We start from the raw sequence: 26359 nt of genomic DNA, 5'->3' as shown, positions 1-26359 counted from the left end.
CAGAATGTCTTCATTTGCAGTGTTTTTATGACTGCAATATGTTTTTTTGTATGAGGATTTGTTGGCTAGTTTAGTTATGTTTCACATCTGATTAAGCAAAAAAACAAAGGTTCCAGGTTATTTAAACTGCTGAAACACACAGTTAGTGTGAAGCATTATAACTGCAACACATGCACGATGCATCACAGACAAAAACAATGGATTATGTCTGAGACTGTGACCTTTGCCCACCTTAGTTCAAACAATGCAGCCCCCGCCCACCCAATTAGGAAGTGCAGACGTAGGCTTAATGCCTTGATCCTCTTTTATGCGTCCGCAGTCTTGCTTAGTTCAAGAGAAGGCTACTACTGTACTCTACTCGTGGGCGGATCAACACTAATACAATGCGACCTCAGTTTGTGTTGGCAAGTTCAAAAGCTCTGATGAAAACTAATCCAATGAATCTATTTAAGACACCCAAAATAATAAAACAATACACGTTATTGAGAAGAATTATAGTTTTACATGCAGAAAACAATGATGCCTAAAATGGACAAATAAATATTTAGCATATTTTCTTCCTTTATTGAGGAGTCCTGTGACAAAGACGGAGATGAGTGGAGAGGAGGTAGGAGATAGGCCAGCAAGCAGATGCCACCTCCACACTTTGCAACCATTTTTTTTCTTAAATTCAATAGTGTTTCTTAACCGTCTTTATTTAAGGTCTGTCACTCGCAACTTTATTTGGTCCCATGGTGGCTTATGTTGCATTCGTATTAAAATGGGAACTGTGGTTATTTTGAATCTCAATTTAAAAAACTCGCTTCTGGTACCGATAACATATATTGATCAGCTTTGGTGTGAAATTTGTGGGAATGTCACTTCACAGTTTACTTTTATAACCTGTTTTTGAGTCCGTCCGCAAGATGTTCTCTTGTGGAGGCGTTCTCTGATTGGAAATGAAACCACACCCCAATTCCTCCAAAAGTATCATAATTTATTTTCTGAAAATGTACATTACACATCATCTTCAAGCCGCTTTCTGACACTTCAGAATGCGCCGTTTTGTGGGCGCTCTTATTTACATGGCTCACGTTGGACAGCGTCTTCTCCCCGTCATCTTTGTTGCAGCGGTGTAGCGTGCAAGGACGGGAGTGGAAGAAGTGTCAAAAGATGGAGCTAACTGTTTTAATGACATTCAGACTTTACTTCAATCAATAACGGAGCAGCATCTCCTCATTCGGAACAACCGTCTTTTCCCGACTTTTAGGCGGACTTTAAAACCTTTTTTTTTTCAAAACTCGAGAGTACGCCTTATAACCGGTGCACCTAATGTGCGGAATAATTCTGGTTGTGCTTACCGACTTCGAAGCAATTTTATTTGGTACATGGTGAAATGATAAGTATGACTGCACTGTGATGGCAATATGACTCAAGTAAACAACACCAACATTTTATATGTTCCATTGGAAATATAGAACATTAAACACGGAGCTCAAAAATCTATTAAAATGTTTTAGTAGGACTTTGGTAAGCTATGAAGCCGCACCGCTTGATGGATTGTACTGTGCTTCAACATAGGAGTATTATTATGGTGTGTGTTTAAGGTAAGACATATTTTCTGGCGTTTTGTTTCCCAATATTATGCCAAAGCAACTTTTCTCACCTTCTGGTACCTGCTGATCTGTATTTGGGATCTGCATAAATTCTGAAAAATTGTCCGCGTCCGCCTTTGTAGTCAGTGATGACCCTGTAGTCGATAAGCTTCTTCTTCTTTTTTCTATCTTCTTGTTATGTGACATTCATCCTCTGCTGTTGCTATGAAAGCGCTAAAACATACCGGTGTAGTGAGTTTTTACATTATTCACCCAAGGAACATTAGTTATTAGAGAGTTTTTCATGGGACACATTTCCGGTGTTGTTGTTTCCGGATGAGGAGATGCTGCTCCGTTATTGATTGAAGTAAAGTCTGAATGTCATTAAAACAGTTAGCTCCATCTTTTGACACTTCTTCCACTCCCGTCCTTGCACGCTACACCGCTGCAACAAAGATGACGGGGAGAAGACGCTGTCCAAGGTGAGCCACGTAAATAAGAGCGCCCACAAAACGGCGCATTCTGAAGTGTCAGAAAGCGGCTTGAAGATGATGTGTAAAACATCATCTATGCAACATTTTGAGCAAAGAACCACCATGACATGTTATGTAGACCACAAGGAAGTCTTTTACATTTAGAAAAAATAAAATAAAATCCATCCATCCATCCATCCATCTTCTTCCGCTTATCCGAAGTCGGGTCGCGGGGGCAACAGCCTAAGCAGGGAAACCCAGACTTCCCTCTCCCCAGCCACTTCGTCTAGCTCTTCCCGGGGGATCCCGAGGCGTTCCCAGGCCAGCCGGGAGACATAGTCTTCCCAACGTGTCCTGGGTCTTCCCCGTGGCCTCCTACCGGTTGGACGTGCCCTAAACACCTCCCTAGGGAGGCGTTCGGGTGGCATCCTGACCAGATGCCCGAACCACCTCATCTGGCTCCTCTCCATGTGGAGGAGCAGCGGCTTTACTTTGAGTTCCTCCCGGATGGCAGAGCTTCTCACCCTATCTCTAAGGGAGAGGAAACTCATTTGGGCCGCTTGTACCCGTGATCTTATCCTTTCGGTCATGACCCAAAGCTCATGACCATAGGTGAGGATGGGAACGTAGATCGACCGGTAAATTGAGAGCTTTGCCTTCCGGCTCAGCTCCTTCTTCACCACAACGGATCGATACAACGTCCGCATTACTGAAGACGCCGCACCGATCCGCCTGTCGATCTCACGATCCACTCTTCCCCCACTCGTGAACAAGACTCCTAGGTACTTGAACTCCTCCACTTGGGGCAGGGTCTCCTCCCCAACCCGGAGATGGCACTCCACCCTTTTCCGGGCGAGAACCATAAAATAAAATATGACTTTTTAATGTGCCTTATACATGAAAAATATCAAAAATAGATCATTAATCGTCAGGGCGCCTTATAGTCCGGTGCGCTCTATGATCCGGAAAATACGGAATATCATAAAGTCGCCGCCGCTATATTTTTGCCAAACAGAGTCGAAAATCCACTTCCCAAACTTTGGCATCAAGTACAATTGCAGACACTTTGATTGACACAGAAGTGTATCAAAAACAGCTGCTTCTAGCAGCAGTGTTATTATTTGCATGTCAAGATTAAATGAAAGTAATACTTTATCCTACTCTTTTTTTGTGTTTCTTTTGAGACTGAAGCAGGCCGAGAGCTTTTCTTAAAGTCCAAATAGAATGTCTCCCTCGCTGTGACGTCACAACATAAAGCCAGGCTGCAAAACCCCGCGAACAGAGCCATGCAAAATTCATGATGCCCATGATGTGCCCCTTTGGCATTCTGTGACCTAAGTACCCAGCATTGTAACCACATTTAGAAGTCAGAGAAGAAGGGAATCATCATAGGTCTCCTTCAATGAAAAAACTGAAGTACAGAAACTGAGTCATCAACGCATGGAAATCTTTGTTTGGGCACTCGATTCCACGGAACGATAACTGGTGACAAAAATGAACATTTCCAGTAGAAAGTATTGGCGTCTGCAACACTTGCCTTGTATAAACCTGGTGAAGAATCCATACCGTGGACCCCGACTTAAACAAGTTGAAAAACTTATTGGGGTGTTACCATTTAGTGGTCAATTGTACGGAATATGTACTGTACTGTGCAATCTACTAATAAAAGTATCCATCAAAACCAACATTTGTCCATTCAGTTGGAATCCCTGACACATGTTGGATGTTCCAATAATAGCTTTTCAATATGACTTCCTTTGCGTAATCTGAGAGGATTGCAAACTGATTAATCAATCAATCAATCAATGTTTATTTATATAGCCCCAAATCACAAATGTCTCAAAGGACTGCACAAATCATTACGACTACAACATCCTCGGAAGAACCCACAAAAGGGCAAGGAAAACTCACACCCAGTGGGCAGGGAGAATTCACATTCAGTGGGACGCCAGTGACAATGCTGACTATGAGAAACCTTGGAGAGGACCTCAGATGTGGGCAACCCCCCCCTAGGGGACCGAAAGCAATGGATGTCGAGCGGGTCTAACATGATACTGTGAAAGTTCAATCCATAGTGGCTCCAAGACAGCAGTGAGAGTCCCGTCCACAGGAAACCATCTCAAGCGGATCAGCAGCGTAGATATGTCCCCAACCGATACAGGCGAGCGGTCCATCCTGGGTCCCGACGAGCGGTCCATCCTGGGTCTCGACTCTGGACAGTCAGTACTTCATCCATGGTCATCGGACCGGACCCCCTCCACAAGGGAGGGGGGGACATAGGAGAAAGAAAAGAAGCGGCAGATCAACTGGTCTAAAAAGGAGGTCTATTTAAAGGCTAGAGTATACAGATGAGTTTTAAGATGAGAATTAAATGCTTCTACTGAGGTAGCATCTCGAACTGTTACCGGGAGGGCATTCCAGAGTACTGGAGCCCGAACGGAAAACGCTCTATAGCCCGCAGACTTTTTTTGAGCTCTAGGAATCACTAATAAGCCGGAGTCTTTTGAACGCAGATTTCTTGCCGGGACATACGGTACAATACAATCGGCAAGATAGGCTGGAGCTAGACCGTGTAGTATTTTATACGTAAGTAGTAAAACCTTAAAGTCACATCTTGACTCCATGCATTCATGAACAAACAAAAAAATGGTGCTTAAATCACCCATTTGAACACGAATCCCTATCCATCAATGTCATAGATTACAGTTCAAATGAAAATAAACGGGCATTGATACCCATTTATTGAGATATGCCGGCCGGGCAACGTTATGTTCGCCTGGGAGATCAGCAGGGGATAATAGTATTTAGATGTCCTGTAAGCACGTGGAGCGTCTCAGTCAGCAACATTAATGGGGCCATGAGGGATCCTGTTCAAGCGTAGGTAAAAGGGTATTAGACACGAGTAGTGCTGGCAGGTTCGAGTGCTGCCTGCTCTCCAGGCTCTACACTGACATGGGGAGCACCAGCAAGGTAGTCCAGTTTCTCAACAGGAGACAGAGTCTCTTCCCCAACTACAAAGTCACAGATCCCGATGTCAAACGAAGGTCTTCCGAGATCGCCTACCCGTCAGCGGAGTGCTGCGTGCGGACATGGAACTCCATGCAAGAACTGAGTAAAGACATCTACGACATCTACGCCGAGTATGAAGACGAAGACGACGATGCCCAGCCCGGCTCCTCCAAGCAGATATCCCCATCTAAAACAAACTATATGATCAACATCAACGTAGGCGGGAAGCCTTACCAGATAGCCTACAAGATGGCAGCCAGGTACCCTAAGACCAGAATAGGACGGCTGGCCACCTACGCCGACCACAACATGAAGCTGGACCTGTGTGACGACTACACCGTCACGGGCAATGAGTTCTTCTTCGACAGAGACCCCGACACCTTTCACAGCATCTTCAATTTTTACCGGACCGGCGTGCTGTGGATCAAGGACGAGCTGTGCCCCCGCAACTTCCTGGAAGAGATCAACTACTGGGGGGTGAGGATCAAGAACACCCACCGCTGCTGCCGCATCTCCTTCGAGGAGAGGCAGGACGAGCTGAACGAGCAACTGAAGATCCAGCGGGAGCTGGAGGCTGAGGTGGAGATCGAGGAGAACGGAGAGCTCTTCCAAGACATGTTCATGGGCCAGAAGAGACGAGCTATCTGGAACTTGATGGAGAAGCCATTTTCCTCAGTCAAGGCCAAGCTGATGGCGGTGGCCTCCAGTCTCTTTGTCCTGATCTCACTAGTGGCCATGACACTGAACACAGTGGAGGAGATGCAGTACAGGACTCCCATGGGGCAGCTGAGTGGAAAGACCTACTGGGAGTACGTGGAGTCCATGTGCATCGCCTTCTTCACCATGGAGTACCTGCTACGTCTCATGTCCACCCCGGACCTCCAATCCTTCAGCAGGAGTGTGCTGAACACCGTAGACCTGATCGCCATCCTGCCTCAGTACTTGCAGGCCGTCCTGGAGTTCTTTGACAACGAGGACAACTACATGAAGCACGAAGCCGACATGCAGGCGGTCGGGCAGGTGGGGAAACTGGGTCAAGTCCTGCGGATCATGAGACTGATGCGGATCTTTCGCATCTTGAAGCTGGCGCGACACTCCACGGGCCTGCGGGCGTTCGGCTTCACGCTGCGCCAGTGCTACCAGCAAGTGGGCTGCCTGTTCCTCTTCATCGCCATGGGGATCTTCAGCTTCTCTGCCATGGTTTATACCGTAGAGCATGACATGCCTCAAACCAACTTCACCAGCATTCCTCACGCATGGTGGTGGGCGTCTGTAAGTCTTGCTTAAAGTTTGACTGCAAGTGTACCGACCTAAAAACTACAAAGAAAAATGCTCTAGAGCAGGGCTCCCGCATTTAGTTAAATAGATAGTACTTGATTGACACAGTTGTATATTTCTATTTGGAGCCCGGGAGGATTCATTTTGGTGAGCAACCTTTCAATTCTAACTCTAGCAAAATTAAAGACAAAATAGGGTCACAAACTACATTTCATTTAGGGCCATGACCATCTTAGAGCCGGTGTTCTGGAGTTCATGTGCATGTTTATGAATCAAAGGAACGGAGAAATGTGACTGCACATTGATGGGATTGTTTCCACGCTCGTTCAATCGTATATAATACATCATTTTACGCTATATTTTTTTATTTTGTCATTTAATATTAGGCGGATCGGTGCGGCGTCTTCAGTAATGCGGACGTTGTATCGATCCATTGTAGTGAAGAAGAAGCTGAGCCGGAAGGCAAAGCTCTCAATTTACCGGTCGATCTACGTTCCCATCCTCACCTATGGTCATGAGCTTTGGGTCATGACCGAAAGGATAAGATCACGGGTACAAGCGGCCCAAATGAATTTGGGTCTCTCCCTTAGAGATAGGGTGAGAAGCTCTGCCATCCGGGAGGAACTCAAAGTAAAGCCGCTGCTCCTTCACATCGAGAGGAGCCAGATGAGGTGGTTCGGGCATCTGGTCAGGATGCCACCCGAACGCCTCCCGAGGGAGGTGTTTAGGGCACGTCCAACCGATAGGAGGCCACGGGGAAGACCCAGGACACGTTGGGAAGACTATGTCTCCCGGCTGGCCTGGGAACGCCTCGGGATCCCCCGGGAAGAGCTAGACGAAGTGGCTGGGGAGAGGGAAGTCTGGGCTTCCCTGCTTAGGCTGCTGCCCCCGCGACCCGACCTCGGATAAGCGGAAGATGATGAATGGATGGAATATTAGGGGTGCTAAAAATTGTTATTCACATCCAAAGCGCAGTTTTTATTTATTCCAATTCTAAATCGATTTATCATTTTCAAAAATCAATAATTAAAAATTAAAAAGTCTTTTTTTTTTTAAATTCTGTTTTTTCAAAATATGTTCTTTTGGGCCGTCTAAGTGCTTACTCGCTGCAAGTACACTTCATACCTCAGCAGTCAAGCAGACTTTTAGTTGCCGACATCCTGTTTTTAAAAGGTGTTAATACTATATTAATGCCAGATAATATAAAGCGAGTACTTGTTTGAATCAAGAACATTTTGTGGAATCAAGCTTAGGAATGGAACCAAATATTGTTGTAAGATTCACATCCCTTTTTAGTATAAATCAGGGGTCCCCAAACTATGGCCCACCAGCGTCCAAAATCCGGCCTGCGGAAAGTCAAGTTTAAAAAAAAAAGAAGTCCTTTCACTTTTTCAGTCAATTAGTGCGTGAGGAATATATATATATATATATATATATATATATATATATATATATATATATATAAATATATATATGCATATCTATATATATATATCTATAAATATATCTATGTATATCTATGTATATATATATAGATATACATATATATATATGTATATATATACATATCTATGTATATATATATATATATACAGTATATATATATATATATATATATATATATACATATAGATATATATATATATATATATCTATATGTATATATATATATATATATATATATACATATATATATATATATATCTATATGTATATATATATATATATATATATATATATATACATATATACATATAGATATATGTATATATATATATATATATATATATATATATATATATATATATATATATATTAGTTATTAGAGGTATATATATATACCTCTAATAACTGCAACAAATCCCATTAAGCCCCAGTGTCCTCTGAAGTGGACATTCATGTTAAGTATATAACTTTCTGAGAACAAACGTTCTCCAAAGTGGACATTTGTGTTAAATTACAATCTCCAAAGACCCAGCGTCCTCTGAAGTGGACATTTGTGTCAAGCAGAGAGGACATTTATGTCAAGTGTGTGACTTCCTAAGAATCAGTGTCTTCTCCAGTGGACATCTGTGTTAAGTGTGTAATCTTGTAAGAAACGGTGTCCTCTGCAGTGGTCATTTGTGTTAATTTTGTGATCTCCTATGAATCAGCGCCCTCTAAAATGGACATTTGTGTCAAGCAGAGTGGACATTTATGTTAAGTGTATAACTCCCTGAGAACAAACGTCCTCCAAAGTGGATGTTTGTGTCAAGCATAGTGGACATTTGTGCTGAGTTTATATGAACATCACACAAATGTCCACTCTGCTTGACACAAATGTCCACCTTAACGGACGCAGACTCTCAAGAGGTTACAAACTTAACATAAATGTCCACTTTAGAGGACGCTGGGTCTAGAAAGCGTGTCCTCCGCAGTGGACATATGTGTTGAGTGTGTAATCCCCGGAGAAACCAGCGTGCTTCCAGTGGACATTTGTGTTTAGATACACATTCTCCTACGAACTAGCGTCCTTCGAAGTGGACATTTGTGTCAGGCAGAGTGGACGTGTTAAGTTTTTAACCTACTGAGAATCAGCGTCCTCTGCAGTGGACATAAACTTAACACAAATGACCACTGCAGAGGACACCGTTTCTTACAAGATTACACACTTAACACAGATGTCCACTGGAGAAGACACTGATTCTTAGGAAGTCACAAACTTAACATAAATGTCCACTCTGATTGACACAAATGTCCACTTTGGAGGACGTTTGTTCTCAGAAAGTTATATACTTAACATGAATGTCCACTTCTGAGGACGCTGGGTCTCAGGAGGTTATTAGAAGTTTTACTTTTACAAACTGAACTACAGAGACTCAAAGGGGTTGTTTAAAACCTTTAGAGCAGGGGTCACCAACCTTTTTGAAACTAGGAGCTACTTCTTGGGTACTGATTAATGCCAAGGGCTACCAGTTTGATACACACTTAAATAAATTGCCAGAAATAGCCAATTTGCTCAATTTACCTTTAATAAATAAATCTATATATATTAAAAAAAAAGGGTATTTCTGTCCGTCATTCCGTCGTACATTTTTTTTTTCCTTTTACGGAAGGTTTTTTGTAGAGAATAAATGATGAAAAAAAACACTTAATTGAACGGTTTAAAAGACGAGAAAACACGAAAAAAATGAAAATAAAATTTTGAAACACAGTTTATCTTCAATTTCGACTCTTTAAAATTCAAAATTCAACCGAAAAAAATGAAGAGAAAAACCAGCTAATTCGAATCTTTTTAAAAAATAACAAATAAAAATAAAAAATGGAACATCATTGATAATTTTTCCTGATTAAGATTAATTTTCGAATTTTGATGACATGTTTTAAATAGGTTAAAATCCAATCTGCACTTTGTTAGAATATATAACAAGTTGGACCAAACTATATTTCTAACAAACACAAATCATTATTTCTTATAGATTTTCCAGAACAAAAATTTTAAAAGAAATTCAAAAGACTTTAAAATAAGATTTAAATTTGATTGTACAGGTTTTCTAGATTTGCCAGAATACTTTTTTGGAAATTTAATCATAATAAGTTTGAAGAAATATTTCACAAATATTCTTCATCGAAAAAACAGAAGCTAAAATGAAGAATTAAATTAAAATGTATTTATTATTATTTACAATAAAAAATAAATAAAAAATACTTGAAAATTTATTTAAATTGTCAGGAAAGAAGAGGAAGGAATTTAAAAGGTAAAAAGGTATATGTGTTTAAAAATCCTAAAATCATTTTTTAAGGTTGTATTTTTTCTCTAAAATTGTCTTTCTGAAAGTTTTAAGAAGCAAAGTAAAAAAAATTAATGAATTTATTTAAACAAGTGGAGACCAAGTCTTTAAAATATTTTCTTGGATTTTCATCAAATTCTATTTGAGTTTTGTCTCTCTTAGAATTAAAAATGTCGAGCAAAGCGAAACCAGCTTGCTAGTAAATAAATCAAACTTAATAAAATAGAGGCAATAAATACAATTTAAAAAATAGAGGCAGCTCACTGGTAAGTGCTGCTATTTGAGCTATTTTTAGAACAGGCCAGTGGGCGACTCATCTGGTCCTTACGGGCGACCTGGTGCCCGCGGGCACCGTGTTGGTGACCCCTGCTTTAGAGGGTACTAACTTTCCAGAGTTGTAAGTATTAATTACCCCACAGATCCTTCCGCCATATATGCACTTAAAACACTTACGTCATCAAATCCTTTTGACAAATGTAATAATTACAATTAAAGTGAGCTTTATATAATTACTCTAAGCATTCAATATATCAATTTTCTTATCATGCAAATAAAGTAAATAGTCCCCTTTTGGCTGAATAAACATAAAGCACCTTCCATAAAATGTAAATTAATTAAACAGTATTCAGGCTTCAACACAATCAATAACATATGCAAACTTGTGATCTTATTGTTGTATTTTTTGGTTTGCAATACTACAGCACTTGGATACAAATTAGTGTACAGACTTGACTACCCGCTGAAAATGAGTCAGCACACAACTATTATTGTCATGATTAACGTTATTAGCGTATTATTTTTGTGAAGCCAAAGTCCACTGAGTGACTCAGGCTTGACTTCCCAGGTCAGCATCTCCACGGTGGGCTACGGCGACGTCTACCCAGAGACCATCTTGGGGCGCCTCTTTGCCTTCATTTGCATCGCTTTCGGAATCATCCTCAACGGTCTGCCCATATCCATCCTCTTCAACAAGTTCTCCGACTACTACTCCAAACTCAAGTCCAATCAGTACACAGCCTCCCTGAAGAAGAGAGGGAGAGTGAGGTTCACCAAGAGAACTTCCCAGAAGCTGAACCACTGCTTTGGTGATGGCCACTGACTCTCATGCCGACTTAGACTTAGACTGACTGACACTTCAACAACTTGAGTGGAGATTCTCTACCAGGCTGCATGAACACACCAGGAGTTGGTGAACAAAACAACAACTTCATAAACGACTGAACTGATCAATGTTTCCTTTTGTGACCTGAACTTGTGTCCTTTCTCAAAATGTCTTATCTTATTATGCTTGACCCACGGATCCATTATTATGTTCATCACACACACACACACACACACACACACACACACACACACACACACACACACACACACACACACACACACACACACACACTCACACACACACATTCTTGTATTTCTTACCTTCTTGAGACCTCTGAATAATGCCTACTTATTCAAGACCAGACTTTCTGGATATATAAAGATTTGTATTTACAACATTAATAATATCTACTGTACATACTATGTGGTCATGGAGGATGTGCTGGCGGTCCAGATTCAGGACCTGGGGGTGGACCGCCTCGCCTGTGCATTGGTTGGGGACATCTCTGTGCTGCTGACCTGTCTCCACTCGGGATGGTCTCCTGCTGGCCCCACTATGGACTGGACTCTCACTATTATGTTAGATCCAATATGGACTGGACTCTCAATATTATGTTAGATCCACTATGGACTGGACTCTCATTATTATGTTGGATCCACTATGGACTGGACTCTCACTATTATGTTAGATCCACTATGGACTGGACTCTCAATATTATGTTAGATCCACTATGGACTGGACTCTCATTATTGTGTTGGATCCACTATGGACTGGACTCTCACTATTATGTTAGATCCACTATGGACTGGACTCTCACTATTATGTTAGATCCACTATGGACTGGACCCTCACTATTATGTTAGATCCACTATGGACTGGACCCTCACACTATTATGTTAGATCCACTATGGACTGGACTCACACTATTATGTTAGATCCACTATGGACTGGTCTCTCACTATTAGATCCACTATGGACTGGTCTCTCACTATTATGTTAGATCCACTATGGACTAGACTCTCACTATTATGTTGGATCCACTATGGACTGGACTCTCACTATTATGTTAGATCCACTATGGACTGGACTCTCAATATTATGTTAGATCCACTATGGACTGGACTCTCATTATTGTGTTGGATCCACTATGGACTGGACTCTCACTATTATGTTAGATCCACTATGGACTGGACTCTCACTATTATGTTAGATCCACTATGGACTGGACCCTCACTATTATGTTAGATCCACTATGGACTGGACCCTCACACTATTATGTTAGATCCACTATGGACTGGACTCACACTATTATGTTAGATCCACTATGGACTGGACTCTCTCACTATTATGGACTGGACTCTCACTATTATGTTAGATCCACTATGGACTGGACTCTCACTATTATGTTAGATCCACTATGGACTGGACTCTCTCACTATTATGTTAGATCCACTATGGACTGGACTCTCATTATTGTGTTAGATCCACTATGGACTGGACTCTCACTATTATGTTAGATCCACTATGGACTGGACCCTCACACTATTATGTTAGATCCACTATGGACTGGACTCTCACACTATTATGTTAGATCCACTATGGACTGGACTCTCTCACTATTATGTTAGATCCACTATGGACTGGTCTCTCATTATTATGTTAGATCCACTATGGACTGGACTCTCACTATTATGTTAGATCCACTATGGACTGGACTCTCTCACTATTATGTTAGATCCACTATGGACTGGTCTCTCACTATTAGATCCACTATGGACTGGTCTCTCACTATTATGTTAGATCCACTATGGACTGGACTCTGTCACTATTATGTTAGATCCACTATGGACTGGACTCTCACTATTATGTTAGATCCACTATGGACTGGACTCTCACACTATTATGTTAGATCCACTATGGACTGGACTCTCACTATTATGTTAGATCCACTATGGACTGGACTCTCACACTATTATGTTAGATCCACTATGGACTGGACTCTCACTATTATGTTAGATCCACTATGGGCTGGACTCTCACTATTATGTTAGATCCACTATGGACTGGACTCTCTCACTATTATGTTAGATCCACTATGGACTGGACTCTCACACTATTATGTTAGATCCACTATGGACTGGACTCTCACACTATTATGTTAGATCCACTATGGACTGGACTCTCACTATTATGTTGGATCCACTATGGACTGGACTCTCACTATTATGTCAGATCCACTATGGACTGGACCCTCACACTATTATGTTAGATCCACTATGGACTGGACTCTCACTATTATGTTAGATCCACTATGGACTGGACTCTCACTATTATGTTAGATCCACTATGGACTGGACTCTCTCACTATTATGTTAGATCCACTATGGACTGGACTCTCACTATTATGTTAGATCCACTATGGACTGGACTCTCTCACTATTATGTTAGATCCACTATGGACTGGACTCTCATTATTGTGTTAGATCCACTATGGACTGGACTCTCACTATTATGTTAGATCCACTATGGACTGGACCCTCACACTATTATGTTAGATCCACTATGGACTGGACTCTCACACTATTATGTTAGATCCACTATGGACTAGACTCTCACACTATTATGTTAGATCCACTATGGACTGGACTCTCACACTATTATGTTAGATCCACTATGGACTGGACTCTCACTATTATGTTAGATCCAGTATGGACTGGACTCTCACTATTATGTGAGATCCACTATGGACTGGACTCTCTCACTATTATGTTAGATCCACTATGGACTGGTCTCTCATTATTATGTTAGATCCACTATGGACTGGACTCTCACTATTATGTTAGATCCACTATGGACTGGACTCTCACTATTATGTTAGATCCACTATGGACTGGACTCTCTCACTATTATGTTAGATCCACTATGGACTGGTCTCTCATTATTATGTTAGATCCACTATGGACTGGTCTCTCATTATTATGTTAGATCCACTATGGACTGGACTCTCATTATTGTGTTAGATCCACTATGGACTGGACTCTCACTATTATGTTAGATCCACTATGGACTGGACCCTCACACTATTATGTTAGATCCACTATGGACTGGACTGTCACACTATTATGTTAGATCCACTATGGACTGGACTCTCACACTATTATGTTAGATCCACTATGGACTGGACTCTCACTATTATGTTGGATCCACTATGGACTGGACTCTCACTATTATGTTAGATCCACTATGGACTGGACTCTCACTATTATGTTAGATCCACTATGGACTGGACTCTCACACTATTATGTTAGATCCACTATGGACTGGACTCTCACACTATTATGTTAGATCCACTATGGACTGGACTCTCACTATTATGTTAGATCCACTATGGACTGGACTCTCACTATTATGTTAGATCCACTATGGACTGGACTCTCACTATTATGTTAGACCCACTATGGACTGGACTCTCACTATTATGTTGGATCCACTATGGACTGGACTCTCACTATTATGTTAGATCCACTATGGACTGGACTCTCACTATTATGTTGGATGGAACTCAGCAGAGAGGTTGAGAAGAATGAGGAGAGACGTGAAACCCAAGTCCGTGCTGTAAGAGAGGTGGAAACCCGATCTAAGTTTTTCATAGTTTTCATTTATTTGAGATGCTTGAGGACCAAAGAGGAGATGACTTTTTGGAGAGTTTGTGTATGAATGGAAGGTTAGAGACTGGTCTGAAGTTTGAAAGGAGTTTGGGATCAGGAGGTTGTTTTTTTTCCAGCAGGGGTTTGATTCCAGCTGTTTTCTAAGCAGTGGGGACTGTGTCAGGTTTGAGGGAGCGCTGGATTATTTTGGTGGTGAGGAAGTCAAGGTGACTTTTTAGCAGGGCAGAAGGAGTGAGATCCAGCATGATTTTGAAGTATGGATCATCTTCTCCACCTCCTGCTGTGAAACATGTCAGACGTGTAGCGGGTGTTGTGGGCTGTCAGGAACCAAGCTGTGCAGAGTCCCGAGAGACAAGGGGATAATGTCAATTTGGAATATCCATCCATCCATTTTCTACCGCTTATTCCCTTTTTTGGGGTCGCTGGCGCCCATCTCAGCTACAATCAGGCGGAATATAAAATAGTCCAAAAAAAACCTTGCAGTTTATTGCTGAGATGTGTGATATGAGGGTACTGGGGTGTGAGGAGATGGTTGACAGTGGGAAATAGTGGCTTGTTATTGATGATTGTTGAGTAATAGACGGACGTTAAAAAGTTGTTTGCATATGAATGTAAGAGTGAAGAGGCGGAGCCGACAGTCCGACAGAGAGGCAGGGCATGCTGGAGTGTGGATCGTGCACCTGTACATGATTAATGTATCTCACTGTATAAAAGGGGAGAAGGAGGAGAGTAAATAAAAGTAGCACGAGACAAACATTAAATCACGACTGGGCAGGTTTTATGACAAGTCACATGATGGAAGTCAAATAGACAATTCCGGAATAAAATCTTGTCTGCTGGTGTGAATATGTTGGCTATTTTTATATTCTGCTGTGTTTTTACCAGATTAGGTTTTTGCGAAAAAATGTATGCATATTGCCAAAAAAAAAAAGATGAAATCAATAATTAATGAAATAATTTTACATTTAAAAAATACATTACATGTTTGTATTTTCCAATCATTCACATCTATCCATCCATTTTCTACCGTGGGGGTCGCTGGAGTCTATCTCAGCTGCACTCAAGCGGAAGGCGGGCTACACCCTGGACAAGTCGCTACCTGATCACAGGGCCAACACAGACAACATTCACACAGTAGGACCAGATTTAGTTTTGCCAATCAACCTATTTGAGAAATAATTAGATATGCATTCACTTATCTAACTTTGTCCCATTTGGCCATCCATACATGACTACCCAACAATAGTAGTTGAGTCATAAAATAATAACTGCATGACTGACATAGTTAGTCATCAAATGACAATGTGAAAATATACAACAATATGTAAATCAGGGCTGCCCATTACGTCGATGGCGAGCTACCAGTCGACCGCGGGGGGTGTGTCAGTCGATCTCCAGCCAGGCTTTTAAAAAAAAATAGAGCTAAAAATGAGTGATCATCAATCTTCACCAAGACGTCACTTAAATGACATTCACGGTACCGGAGGGTCTTGTGAGATGACGCTGGCTGCTGCAAGATCATTATTATGAAAATATGACCGAGAGGAAGGCCAGAAACACTTTTTATTTCAACAGACTCTCGCGCCGTACCTTCCGTCAAAACTCTAAAGGCCGACTGCACATTTCCTATCTTCACAATAAAAGCCCTGCTTCATGCTGCCTGCGCTAACTAAATACAGAGTCTCGGAAAACTGGCGTGCACAAGCGATCCCTCAGAAAGCTGGCGTGCACATCACTTGTGCACGCCAGCTTTCCGAGACTCTTATTTTGTTAGCGCAGGCAGCATGAAGCAGGGCTTTTATTGTGAAGATAGGAAATGTGCAGTCGGCCTTTAGAGTTTTGACGGAAGGGACGGCGCGAAAGTCTGTTGAAATAAAAAGTGTTTCTCGCCTTCCTCTCTGTCATTTTTTCATAATAATGAACTGGCAGCAGCCAGCGTCATCTCACAAGACCCTCGGGTGCCGTGAATGTCAATCAAGCAAGCTACGGAATTTGCCGCCAATGTTTTTCTTGTAAAGTGTATGGAAGCTGGATGAATTAGATGCCAAAAACCAAGCACTTTCATGTGGTATTGTACAGAAAGGACAACTTTTTTTCTCCTCCATTTGAAAATGTGGGCGTTATCATCATTACTGTCTGATTCCAATCAATGCAAGTCATCAGAATCAGGTAATACACCAACTTATATTCTTGTCTTTGTGAAAGAAAGACATTTATATGTGTTACACATGCTTGTATTATCATTAAACACATTTAACTTGTATACAAAAATGTCTCTTTCAAAAATAAATAAATATAAATGATATATATAAATGAGGTAGATCCCCTCGAGTTGGTCAATTGAAAAGTAGCTCGCCTGCAGAAAAAGTGTGGCCACCCCTGATGTAAAGAAACCCATCCATCCATCCATTTTCTACCACTGTGTGCAAATGTTCTGCAAAACGTTTTAGCTCATGTCCAGAGGGGGGCAGCATTGTAACAATGACAACTTTGATTGATTGATTGATACTTTTATTAGTAGATTGCACAGTACAGTACATATTCCGTACAATGGACCACTAAATGGTAACACCCCAATAAGTTTTTCAACTTGTTTAAGTCGGGGTCCACGTTAATTCACCGCTTTCCCATAATGGGAATGGGGAGTCTGCGGGCTACAGAGCGTTTTCTATTGGGCCTTCAGTACTCTGGAATGTTCTACCACTAACAGTTAGAGATGCTACCTCAGTAGAAGCATTTAAGTCTCATCTTAAAACTCATTTGTATACTCTAGCCTTTTGACGATGTTAAAGTCAGGGTTACCAATCCCTGCAACACCACCATGGATGTGTGACAACCCAAAGGTGAACATGCAATTATTAAAGAATAGACATTGAAATAGTTAGCAGGTAAAGCAATGGATTGAGGAACATCATAGTACATACAGATGCATCACTAAGTATAAATAATAAAGTTATCCCACAAGGAAACATAGCATTGAATAAAAGAATCAGTGATAAGTTATTTATTTTTACGGGGGAATTGGTAGCAATTTATAGGGCGTAGAAGGAAAGTAGTCTTGTGCTCGGACTCCAGCAGTGCTTTGATGAGCATAAAAAACATAGCATCGGAAACAAGACAAGATTTAGTTTATGAAATAGTTCAGGCAATCTGCAGAATAAATCAAGTAAAAAAGGTAACATTTCTCTGGGTTCCTGCTCACGTTGGAGTTGTGGGCAACCAGTTAGCAGACAGGTAGGCAAAAGAAGTAAACATGGAGATGAAGCACAGTAATATCAGATAGATCTTGTCAATAAGATCCCAATTGGATGGTTTCCTGCTGGCTCCACTATGGACGGGACTCTCGCTACTATATTGGATCCATTTTGGACTGGACTTTCACCGTTATGTTGGAACCACAAAGGACTGGACTTTCACAATATCATGTTACATCCGCTCGACATCAATTGCTTTCGGTCTCCCCTGGGGGGGGTGACCGAAAGCAACTTATTTTAGGGACGGCGTGGCGCAGTGGGAGAGTGGCCGTGCGCAACCCGAGGGTCACTGGTTCAAATCCCACCTAGAACCAACCTCGTCACGTCCGTTGTGTCCTGAGCAAGACACTTCACCCTTGCTCCTGATGGGTGCTGGTTGGCGCCTTGCATGGCAGCTCCCTCCATCAGTGTGTGAATGTGTGTGTGAATGTGGAAGTAGTGTCAAAGTGCTTTGAGTACCTTGAAGGTAGAAAAGCGCTATACAAGTACAACCCATTTATCACATTTATTTATTATTTTTTATTCTTATTGTAATATTTCTCTATTTTGTTTCCATTTAAACCCCCATTATTTACTTTTTTTAAATTGATCTCAACTCTGTACACTGCTGCTGGAATTTTAATTTTCCTGAAGGAATCAATAAAGTACTATCTATCTATCTATCTATCTATCTATCTAATCAATTCATGGTAAAAAAAGATCAGATTAACATAGGATATAAATCATAATACACATATTTAAAAAAAGACACTGGGATAAATAAAGAATATAGACCATTTAGTGGTCAATTGTACAGAATATGTACTGTAATTTGCAATCTACTAATAAAAGTTGCAATCAAAAAAATTAAAAAAGTTCACTCCATTTCAGTAGGTGGCGCTAATGCACACCGGAAGAATGCTTGCCAACCGCCATTAAACAGAAGAGGAAGAATCTTTCCCACAATCCTGTGCGGCGCTAAAGTGACCTCTGCTGCTAACTACCAGCCCGATAAAGTCATGGCTCCCCCGGTCGCAGTGTCTCCGCTCATTAAAGTAAGTTTACCCTCACATACCTTTTATCATTTGCTCCACTTTTGTTGTGATCGTCATCTGGAGTCCAGCTCGGCAGAAGCTAATACATGCTAGCTGCTGTTAGCTGTCCCCGTGCTAATGCTAAGTCTTTTAGCATCAATATTCTGTCAATATTGTTGTTGCTTTCACCTCAAACAATGATGTTAAATGTCACTGTTTCAACTTGACAAGGGAAATGAAGACGCCAGTGTCAAAATGCAGTCAGCATGTAACGTAAATGTTGCAAGTACAACGCGGTGTTGACATGTCTGGAAGGGACAAGCGGTAGAAAATGGATGGATGTGTCAAACTATTACATTGCACTTATTAACCCAATACAACCACCATGTGATGTCATGCTTTGTTGCCCTCTTCACCTGTGGGGTGCCAAATATAAAAGTTTAGTAGCAGATATTTCTCAGATTTAACACAATTTCATCACATCCATTTTCTACAGCTTGTCCATTTTTAAAATTCAAGTTCCACTGATAGTCACACACACACACACACACACACAAAGTGTGGTGAAATTTGTCCTCTGCATTTGACCCATCACCCTTGATCACCCCCTGGGAGGTGAGGGGAGCAGTGAGCAGCAGTGGTGGGCGTGCCTGGGAATCATTTTTGGTGATTTAACCCCCAATTCCAAGCCTTGATGCTGAGTGCCAAGCAGGGAGGTCATGACTCCCATTTTTATAGTCTTTGGTATGACTTGGCCAGGGTTTGAACTCACGACCTACCCATCTCAGGGCGGACACTCTAACCACTAGGCCGCTGGTTCTCAACCTTTTTTCAGTGATGTACCCCCTGTCAAAAAATTTTTTTAATTCAAGTACCTCCTAATCAGAGCAAAGCATTTTTGGTTGTAAAAAAGAGATAAAGAAGTAAAATGCAGCACTATGTCATCACTTTCTGATTTATTAAATTGTATAACAGTGCAAATATTGCTCGTTCGTAGTGGTCTTTCTTGAAATATTTGGGAAAAAAAGATATAAAAATAGGTAAAAACTTGTTGACAAATAAGTGATTCAATTATAAATAAAGATTTCTTCACATAGAAGTAATCAACTAAAGTGCCCTCTTTGGGGATTGTAATAGAGATCCATCTGGATTCATTATAAACATTTCTTCACAAAAAATAAATCTTTAACATCAATATTTATGGAACATGTCCACAAAAAATCTAGCTGTCAACACTGAATATTGCATTGTTGCATTTTTTTTCACAGTTTATGAACTTACATTCATATTTTGTTGAAGTATTATTCTATAAATATATTTATAAAGGATTTTTGAATTGTTGCTATTTTTAGAATATTATTAAAAAATCTCACGTACCCCTTGGCATACCTTCAAGTACCCCCATTTGAGAACCACTGCACTAGGCCACTGAGTCTGAGGGGGGTACTGGAGTCCATCTCAACTGCATTCATCACATTTAAGTTTAAATTGAATGTTATGTTGAAGAGGTTCATTCAGCCTACTGATGTGTATTTATGAATGGATGATTTGTTCAGGCTCGTAAGGTCAAGTTATGTACCTGACCCACCACTTCAGGTGGGATGGAACTATCTACGTAACACGTCACAGATGACATCACGCTAACATCATGTGACACCGCCAATGAAGGCTGCAGAGGCAAGGTAGCCGAAACTTGACCTTACTTGCCTATATAAATCAACCGTTTGGAAATAAATGGAATGTTGACGTCTTCAGTAATGCGGACGTTGTATCGATCCGTTGTGGTGAAGAAGGAGCTGAGCCGGAAGGCAAAGCTCTCAATTTACCGGTCGATCTACGTTCCCATCCTCACCTATGGTCATGAGCTTTGGGTCATGGCCGAAAGGATAAGATCACGGGTACAAGCGGCCCAAATGAGTTTCCTCCGCCGGGTGGTGGGTCTCTCCCTTAGAGATAGGGTGAGAAGCTCTGCCATCCGGGAGGAACTCAAAGTAAAGACGCTGCTCCTCCACATGAAGAGGAACCAGATGAGGTGGTTCGGGCATCTGGTCAGGATGCCACCTGAATGCCTCCTTAGGGAGGTGTTTAGGGCAAGTCGACTGGTAGGAGGCCACGGGGAAGACCCAGGACATGTTGGGAAGACTATGTCTCCCGGCTGGCCTGGGAACGCCTCGGGATCCCCCAGGAAGAGCTAGACGAAGTGGCTGGGGAGAGGGAAGTCTGGGCTTCCCTGCTTAGGCTGCTGCCCCCGCGACCCGACCTTGACTAAGTTGAAGAAGATGGATGGTTTAAGTTTAACATTTAGCACTTACATTCGACATTGGAATTTTAAATTTAGGTCTATATTTAAGATTTAGGTTTAGACTTAACATAGATTTAGATTTAACATCCATCCATCTTCTTCCGCTTATCCGAGGTCGGGTCGCGGGGGAAGCAGCCTAAGCAGGGAAGCCCAGACTTCTCTCTCCCCAGCCACTTGGTCCAGCTCTTCCCGGGGGACCCCGAGGTGTTCCCAGGCCAGCCGGGAGACATAGTCTTCCCAACGTGTCCTAGGTCTTCCCTGTGGCCTCCTACCGTTCAAACGTGCCCTAAACACCTCCCTAGGGAGGTGCTGGGGTGGCATCCTGACCAGATGCCCAAACCACCTCATCTAACTTTTTTTCTAGATCTAACATATTGATATTTTACATAAATGCATATTTAAAATTTAGGTTTGATTTAGCATTTAGATAAGGGAATACGTGGTAGAAAATGGATGGATGGATGGCTTAACATATAGATTTAATATTTAGTCAAGAATTAATGACAATTCAAATGTGATAAAAATGTGCTACATCTGAGAAAAGTGAGTTAAACCTGAGAAGTATATTTACTAGAAAAGTGAGACTGAACTTCTACATTGGCCACCCCCGTATTTACCTGTGTTGTGTGCAACTTTACATTCCAGACCGCCAGGTATTCAGCTTTGATTGCTGGTGTCTTTTATGGCAAGATGAGATATGGTGAGCTACTGCAACACAAAGACACTCCAGAGTCTGGTTCTATAGTATAAATGTCCCTGACACACACTACTGTCCCCAGGCACACTGAAGCCCATTGCGGCTGAGGAGCGGAGGATCGAGGAAGAGGAGAAGAAGATCCGTGAGGAGCAGGAGCGCATCGCCAAGCAGCTTGCAGAAGGTATCATGTCAGACATCTTTTAATAGCCACGCACCAACATTTCAGCCACAGAAAATATTCAGCCAAACATTGCGTTTCTGGTTTTGGAAGAAATTCTCTTATCAACTAGTCTTTTTCGATAAAGAAAATACACTGAAATAATTGTTCAATTCTTCATATTAACTCAGAAGGAAGAGATGGAAAATGCTTCTTCAGTGATTCATACTTCAAAATTGCTAATTTGCTCATTTCGCTGTCAGACAACAAGGGATTTAGCCTCAGACTGATCATTTAATCCAGTTTTTCAACCTTTTTGGAGCCAAGGTACATTTTTTGCGTTGAAAAAATGTGAAGACACACCACCAGCAGAAATAGCAATAAAACAAAACTCAGACAGTGGTTGTCACAATTGTTGGATATGACTTTAAAGCATAAGCAAGCATGCATGACTATAGCTCTTGTCTCAAAGTAGGTGTACTGTCACCACCTGTCACATCACACGCTGACTTATTTGCACTATCTTGCTCTTTTCCAGTGTATAGTGTTTTACTTCTTGTATGGCGCTCCTATTTTGGTGGTATTTTCCTGTAGCAGTTTCATGTTTTCCTTTGAGCAATATTCCCCGCATCTACTTTGTTTTAGCAATCAAGAATACTTCAGTTGTTTTTATCCTTCTTTGTGTGGACATTGTTGATTGTCATGTCATGTTCGGATGTACAATGTCTTTGTTCCACAGTAAGTCTTTGCTGTCGTCCAGCATTCTGTTTTTGTTTACTTTGCAGCCAGTTTTAGTTTGGTTCTGCATAGCCTTCCCTAAGCTTCAATGCATTTTCTTAAAGGAACTCGCCTTTTGTTTATTTTTGGTTTAATCATTAGACACCTTTTTACCTGCACACTGCCTACCGCTGTTTCCGACATCTACAAAGCAATTAGCTACCGGCTGGCACTACTGATATGGAAGAGTATTACACGGTTAGGCTGCCAAGCTCTAGACAGCACCGACACTCAACAACAACACATCACTTGCAGACTAAAATTACTGGTTTGCAAAAAATATTTTTAATCCAAAAAGGTGAAACTAGATGATCTGAGTGGTTGAAAAACACTGATTTAATCATCATGCTGAAGCCCAGCATCCAGGCCAGCCCACTGTTCATAGACTCACTTTATTATTGTAAAACACATTAGGGACTGATGTCCCTTTGGGACAGAGGACCCTATTGAATTGTAAGGTTTTATTATTATTATTATACCGCCGCCTCTTTGAGCTGTAATTTGACCCCCTTAACATGCTTCAAAACTCACCAAATTTGACACATCAGGACTGGCAAGAATTGCGATCTAATCAAAAAACTTAACCCCAAAACTCAAAATTGCGCTCTAACGCCCCCTAGGAAGAAAACACAGACAAAACTGTCTGTAACTTCCAGTAGGAATGTCGTAGAAACATGAAACACAAACCACTATGTAGGTCTCAGTTAGACCTATATTTACTCCACTGAGACCCCCCGGCTAAAATCAACAGGAAGTTTGCTATTCCCACTTCAATACAAAGCTGGCTAAAAAATTTCGCATTTTTTTCAACCATTATCTCCTCTGAGGCCATTTGTCGTTTTGGCTTCAAATAAGCACAGGAGAGAGATTGAACCCTTCTGATTAAAAGTTAAAGAGTTTTAATTACTACCCCGGTTTGGATTTTATGAGCCCGCAAAGAACCATTGCGCTGCTGCTGTTGTCACAAAATGGTGGCTTTCTGCTCAAAACAAAACTGTAGGACTGTCATACTCACATGAAACAAAACCCTCAATATAGGTCTCACCGAGACCTATATTTCATACACTGACCGCCCCCAACTCAAATCAACAGGAAGTTTGCAATTCCCACTTCAATACAACAACTGTTTACATTCACCATGCATTAGAGTCTCAAAATGGCCGCACCAAGGCATCCTTATAAAATGTCCAAGCCACTTTACAACTGTTATTACTAGGAGACTGATGTATAACACATGTGCATACAACTTTTTCTCTGTGTAATAATCCATCCATCCATCTTCTACCGCTTTTCTGGGCTTGGGTCACGGGGGCAGCAGCCATCGCTGCTTGCAGCTTTAATTTATATTTTATATTGTTGGAATACCAGTAGTAAATATTTTCACGATCTTTATGTATTGTTTTTTTTGTTGTCTTCACAGCCAATGACGACACCATCCTGAAATAGACCTTCACTTCCAGGACAATTTTCATTCTGGAGCAACTCCAACAACATCCATGCTGGGCCTCTCACTCACCTGTGATGTGGACGTCCACACACTCGTACAAGTCTTTTATTCTGCTTGTTAGAAACCCTCACATGGAGTCATGTCTCTGGAACTGTAAATATTAAGTTCAGATTTAGTAATAAATCATGTGGTTAACAAACTTGTGTGATAATGTAGTCCTTTCATGCTTCCAAAAGACACAAATACCACACTCCCAACTACTGCTCCTGCATTCATTACATTCTCAGCTGAGATTGCTGTTACAACTTTGCATTTCTTATCTATGCAGGCTCATCTTGCTGAGGGAATGTAAGTCATTTCAAAATGTATTCCCTTCATGTAAGAATGTAGACTTAAGTATAGTACTTGCAGGGATTAGATCGCAGGTGTCAAACTCAGGGCTCCGGCAAAAACCTGGAAATGCGTCAACAAGGCATTTGGGACAATGCATGTTTTGTTCATTACCGTATTTTTCGGACTATACGTCGCAGTTTGTTTCATAGTTTGGCCGGGGGTGCGACATATACTCCGGAGCGACTTATGTGTGAATTTAACACATTACCGTAAAATATCAAATAATATTATTTATCTCCGGGTTGGGGAGGAGACCCTGCCCCAAGTGGAGGAGTTCAAGTACCTAGGAGTCTTGTTCACGAGTGAGGGAAGAGTGGATGGTGAGATTGACAGGCGGATCGGTGCGGCGTCTTCAATAATGCGGACGTTGTATCGATCCGTTGTGGTGAAGAAGGATCTGAGCCGGAAGGCAAAGCTGTCAATTTACCGGTCGATCTACGTTCCCATCCTCACCTATGGTCATGAGCTTTGGGTCATGACCGAAAGGATAAGATCACGGGTACAAGCGGCCGAAATGAGTTTCCAGGTCTCTCCCTTAGAGATAGGGTGAGAAGCTCTGCCATCCGGGAGGAACTCAAAGTAAAGCCGCTGCTCCTCCACATGGAGAGGAGCCAGATGAGGTGGTTCGGGCATCTGGTCAGGATGCCACCCGAACGCCTCCCTAGGGAGGTGTTTAGGGCACGTCCAACCGGTAGGAGGCCACGGGGAAGACCCAGGACACGTTGGGAAGACTATGTCTCCCGGCTGGCCTGGGAACGCCTCGGGATCCCCCGGGAAGAGCTAGACGAAGTGGCTGGGGAGAGGGAAGTCTGGGCTTCCCTGCTTAGGTTGTTGCCCCCGGGACCCGACCTCGGATAAGCGGAAGAAGATGGATGGATGATTTATCTCAATCGCGGAAGAGACGAAGAAAATGTCAGCAATCGTCACACACACGTCAACCAATAAAAATTCAGCAGGGGTGGGTCATAGGATGCTAACTGCTAAATGCTACTGCCGTAGCTATTAAAATGGATCATTTCAACGTTGGCAGTAACTTATAAAAATTGAGAAGGGCTGAATTAAAATGTCAGCGAAAAGGAAATCATGTAGTGCAGATTACAAGATGGATGTAGTGAAATATGCAGCAGAAAACAAGAGGAAGCGGCGCATACCTTTGGAGTTGGCAGAGTTGTTTAGAAGCCACATCCAGGAAGAAGATTTCATGGGATTTATGGATTAGGAGTGAGAGATAGTTTGGTAAAGGTATAGCATGTTCTATATGTTATAGTTATTTGAATGACTCTTACCATAATATGTTAGGTTAACATAGCAGTTGGTTATTTATGCCTCATATAACCTACACTTATTCAGACTGTTGTTCACTATTCTTTATTTATTTTAAATTGCCTTTCAAAATGCGACTTATATTCCAGTGCAACATATATATGTTGTTTTCCTTCTTT

At 41.6% G+C, this 26359-nt stretch overlaps 3 protein-coding genes and 1 long non-coding RNA gene across 4 annotated transcripts in view; 3 read left to right on the top strand and 1 right to left on the bottom strand.

Annotated features, from left to right (window-relative positions):
* Positions 1 to 26359, top strand: part of LOC133556840 (cytoplasmic tRNA 2-thiolation protein 1) — a 627421-nt gene that overhangs the window by 93686 nt on the left and 507376 nt on the right. The window lies entirely within an intron of this gene.
* LOC133556838 (potassium voltage-gated channel subfamily V member 2-like) lies at positions 4899 to 14196 on the top strand. Its single transcript, XM_061907148.1, has 2 exons — positions 4899 to 6328; positions 10949 to 14196. The coding sequence occupies exons 1-2, from the start codon at positions 5000 to 5002 to the stop codon at positions 11201 to 11203; spliced, it is 1584 nt and encodes a 527-aa protein (XP_061763132.1). The 5' UTR covers positions 4899 to 4999; the 3' UTR covers positions 11204 to 14196.
* The window catches only part of LOC133556836 (alpha-L-iduronidase-like), a 49223-nt gene continuing 33503 nt past the window's right edge, over positions 10640 to 26359 (bottom strand). Inside the window, exon 15 of the mRNA XM_061907143.1 lies at positions 10640 to 11125. Coding sequence (XP_061763127.1) covers positions 11110 to 11125 — 16 coding nt within the window. The 3' untranslated portion in view covers positions 10640 to 11109. The remainder of the gene's footprint in view (positions 11126 to 26359) is intronic.
* Positions 19019 to 24723, top strand: LOC133556830 (uncharacterized). The gene is made up of 4 exons (XR_009807608.1): positions 19019 to 19165; positions 22092 to 22146; positions 22226 to 22324; positions 24498 to 24723. It is a non-coding gene; the product is annotated as an uncharacterized LOC133556830 (long non-coding RNA).

This window comes from Nerophis ophidion, linkage group LG07 (genome assembly GCF_033978795.1).
Source record: "Nerophis ophidion isolate RoL-2023_Sa linkage group LG07, RoL_Noph_v1.0, whole genome shotgun sequence".
In the NCBI taxonomy this organism is placed as follows: Eukaryota; Metazoa; Chordata; class Actinopteri; order Syngnathiformes; family Syngnathidae; genus Nerophis; species Nerophis ophidion.
The sequence above is the reverse complement of the archived record's forward strand: the minus strand, read 5'-3'. Positions and strand labels throughout refer to the sequence as shown.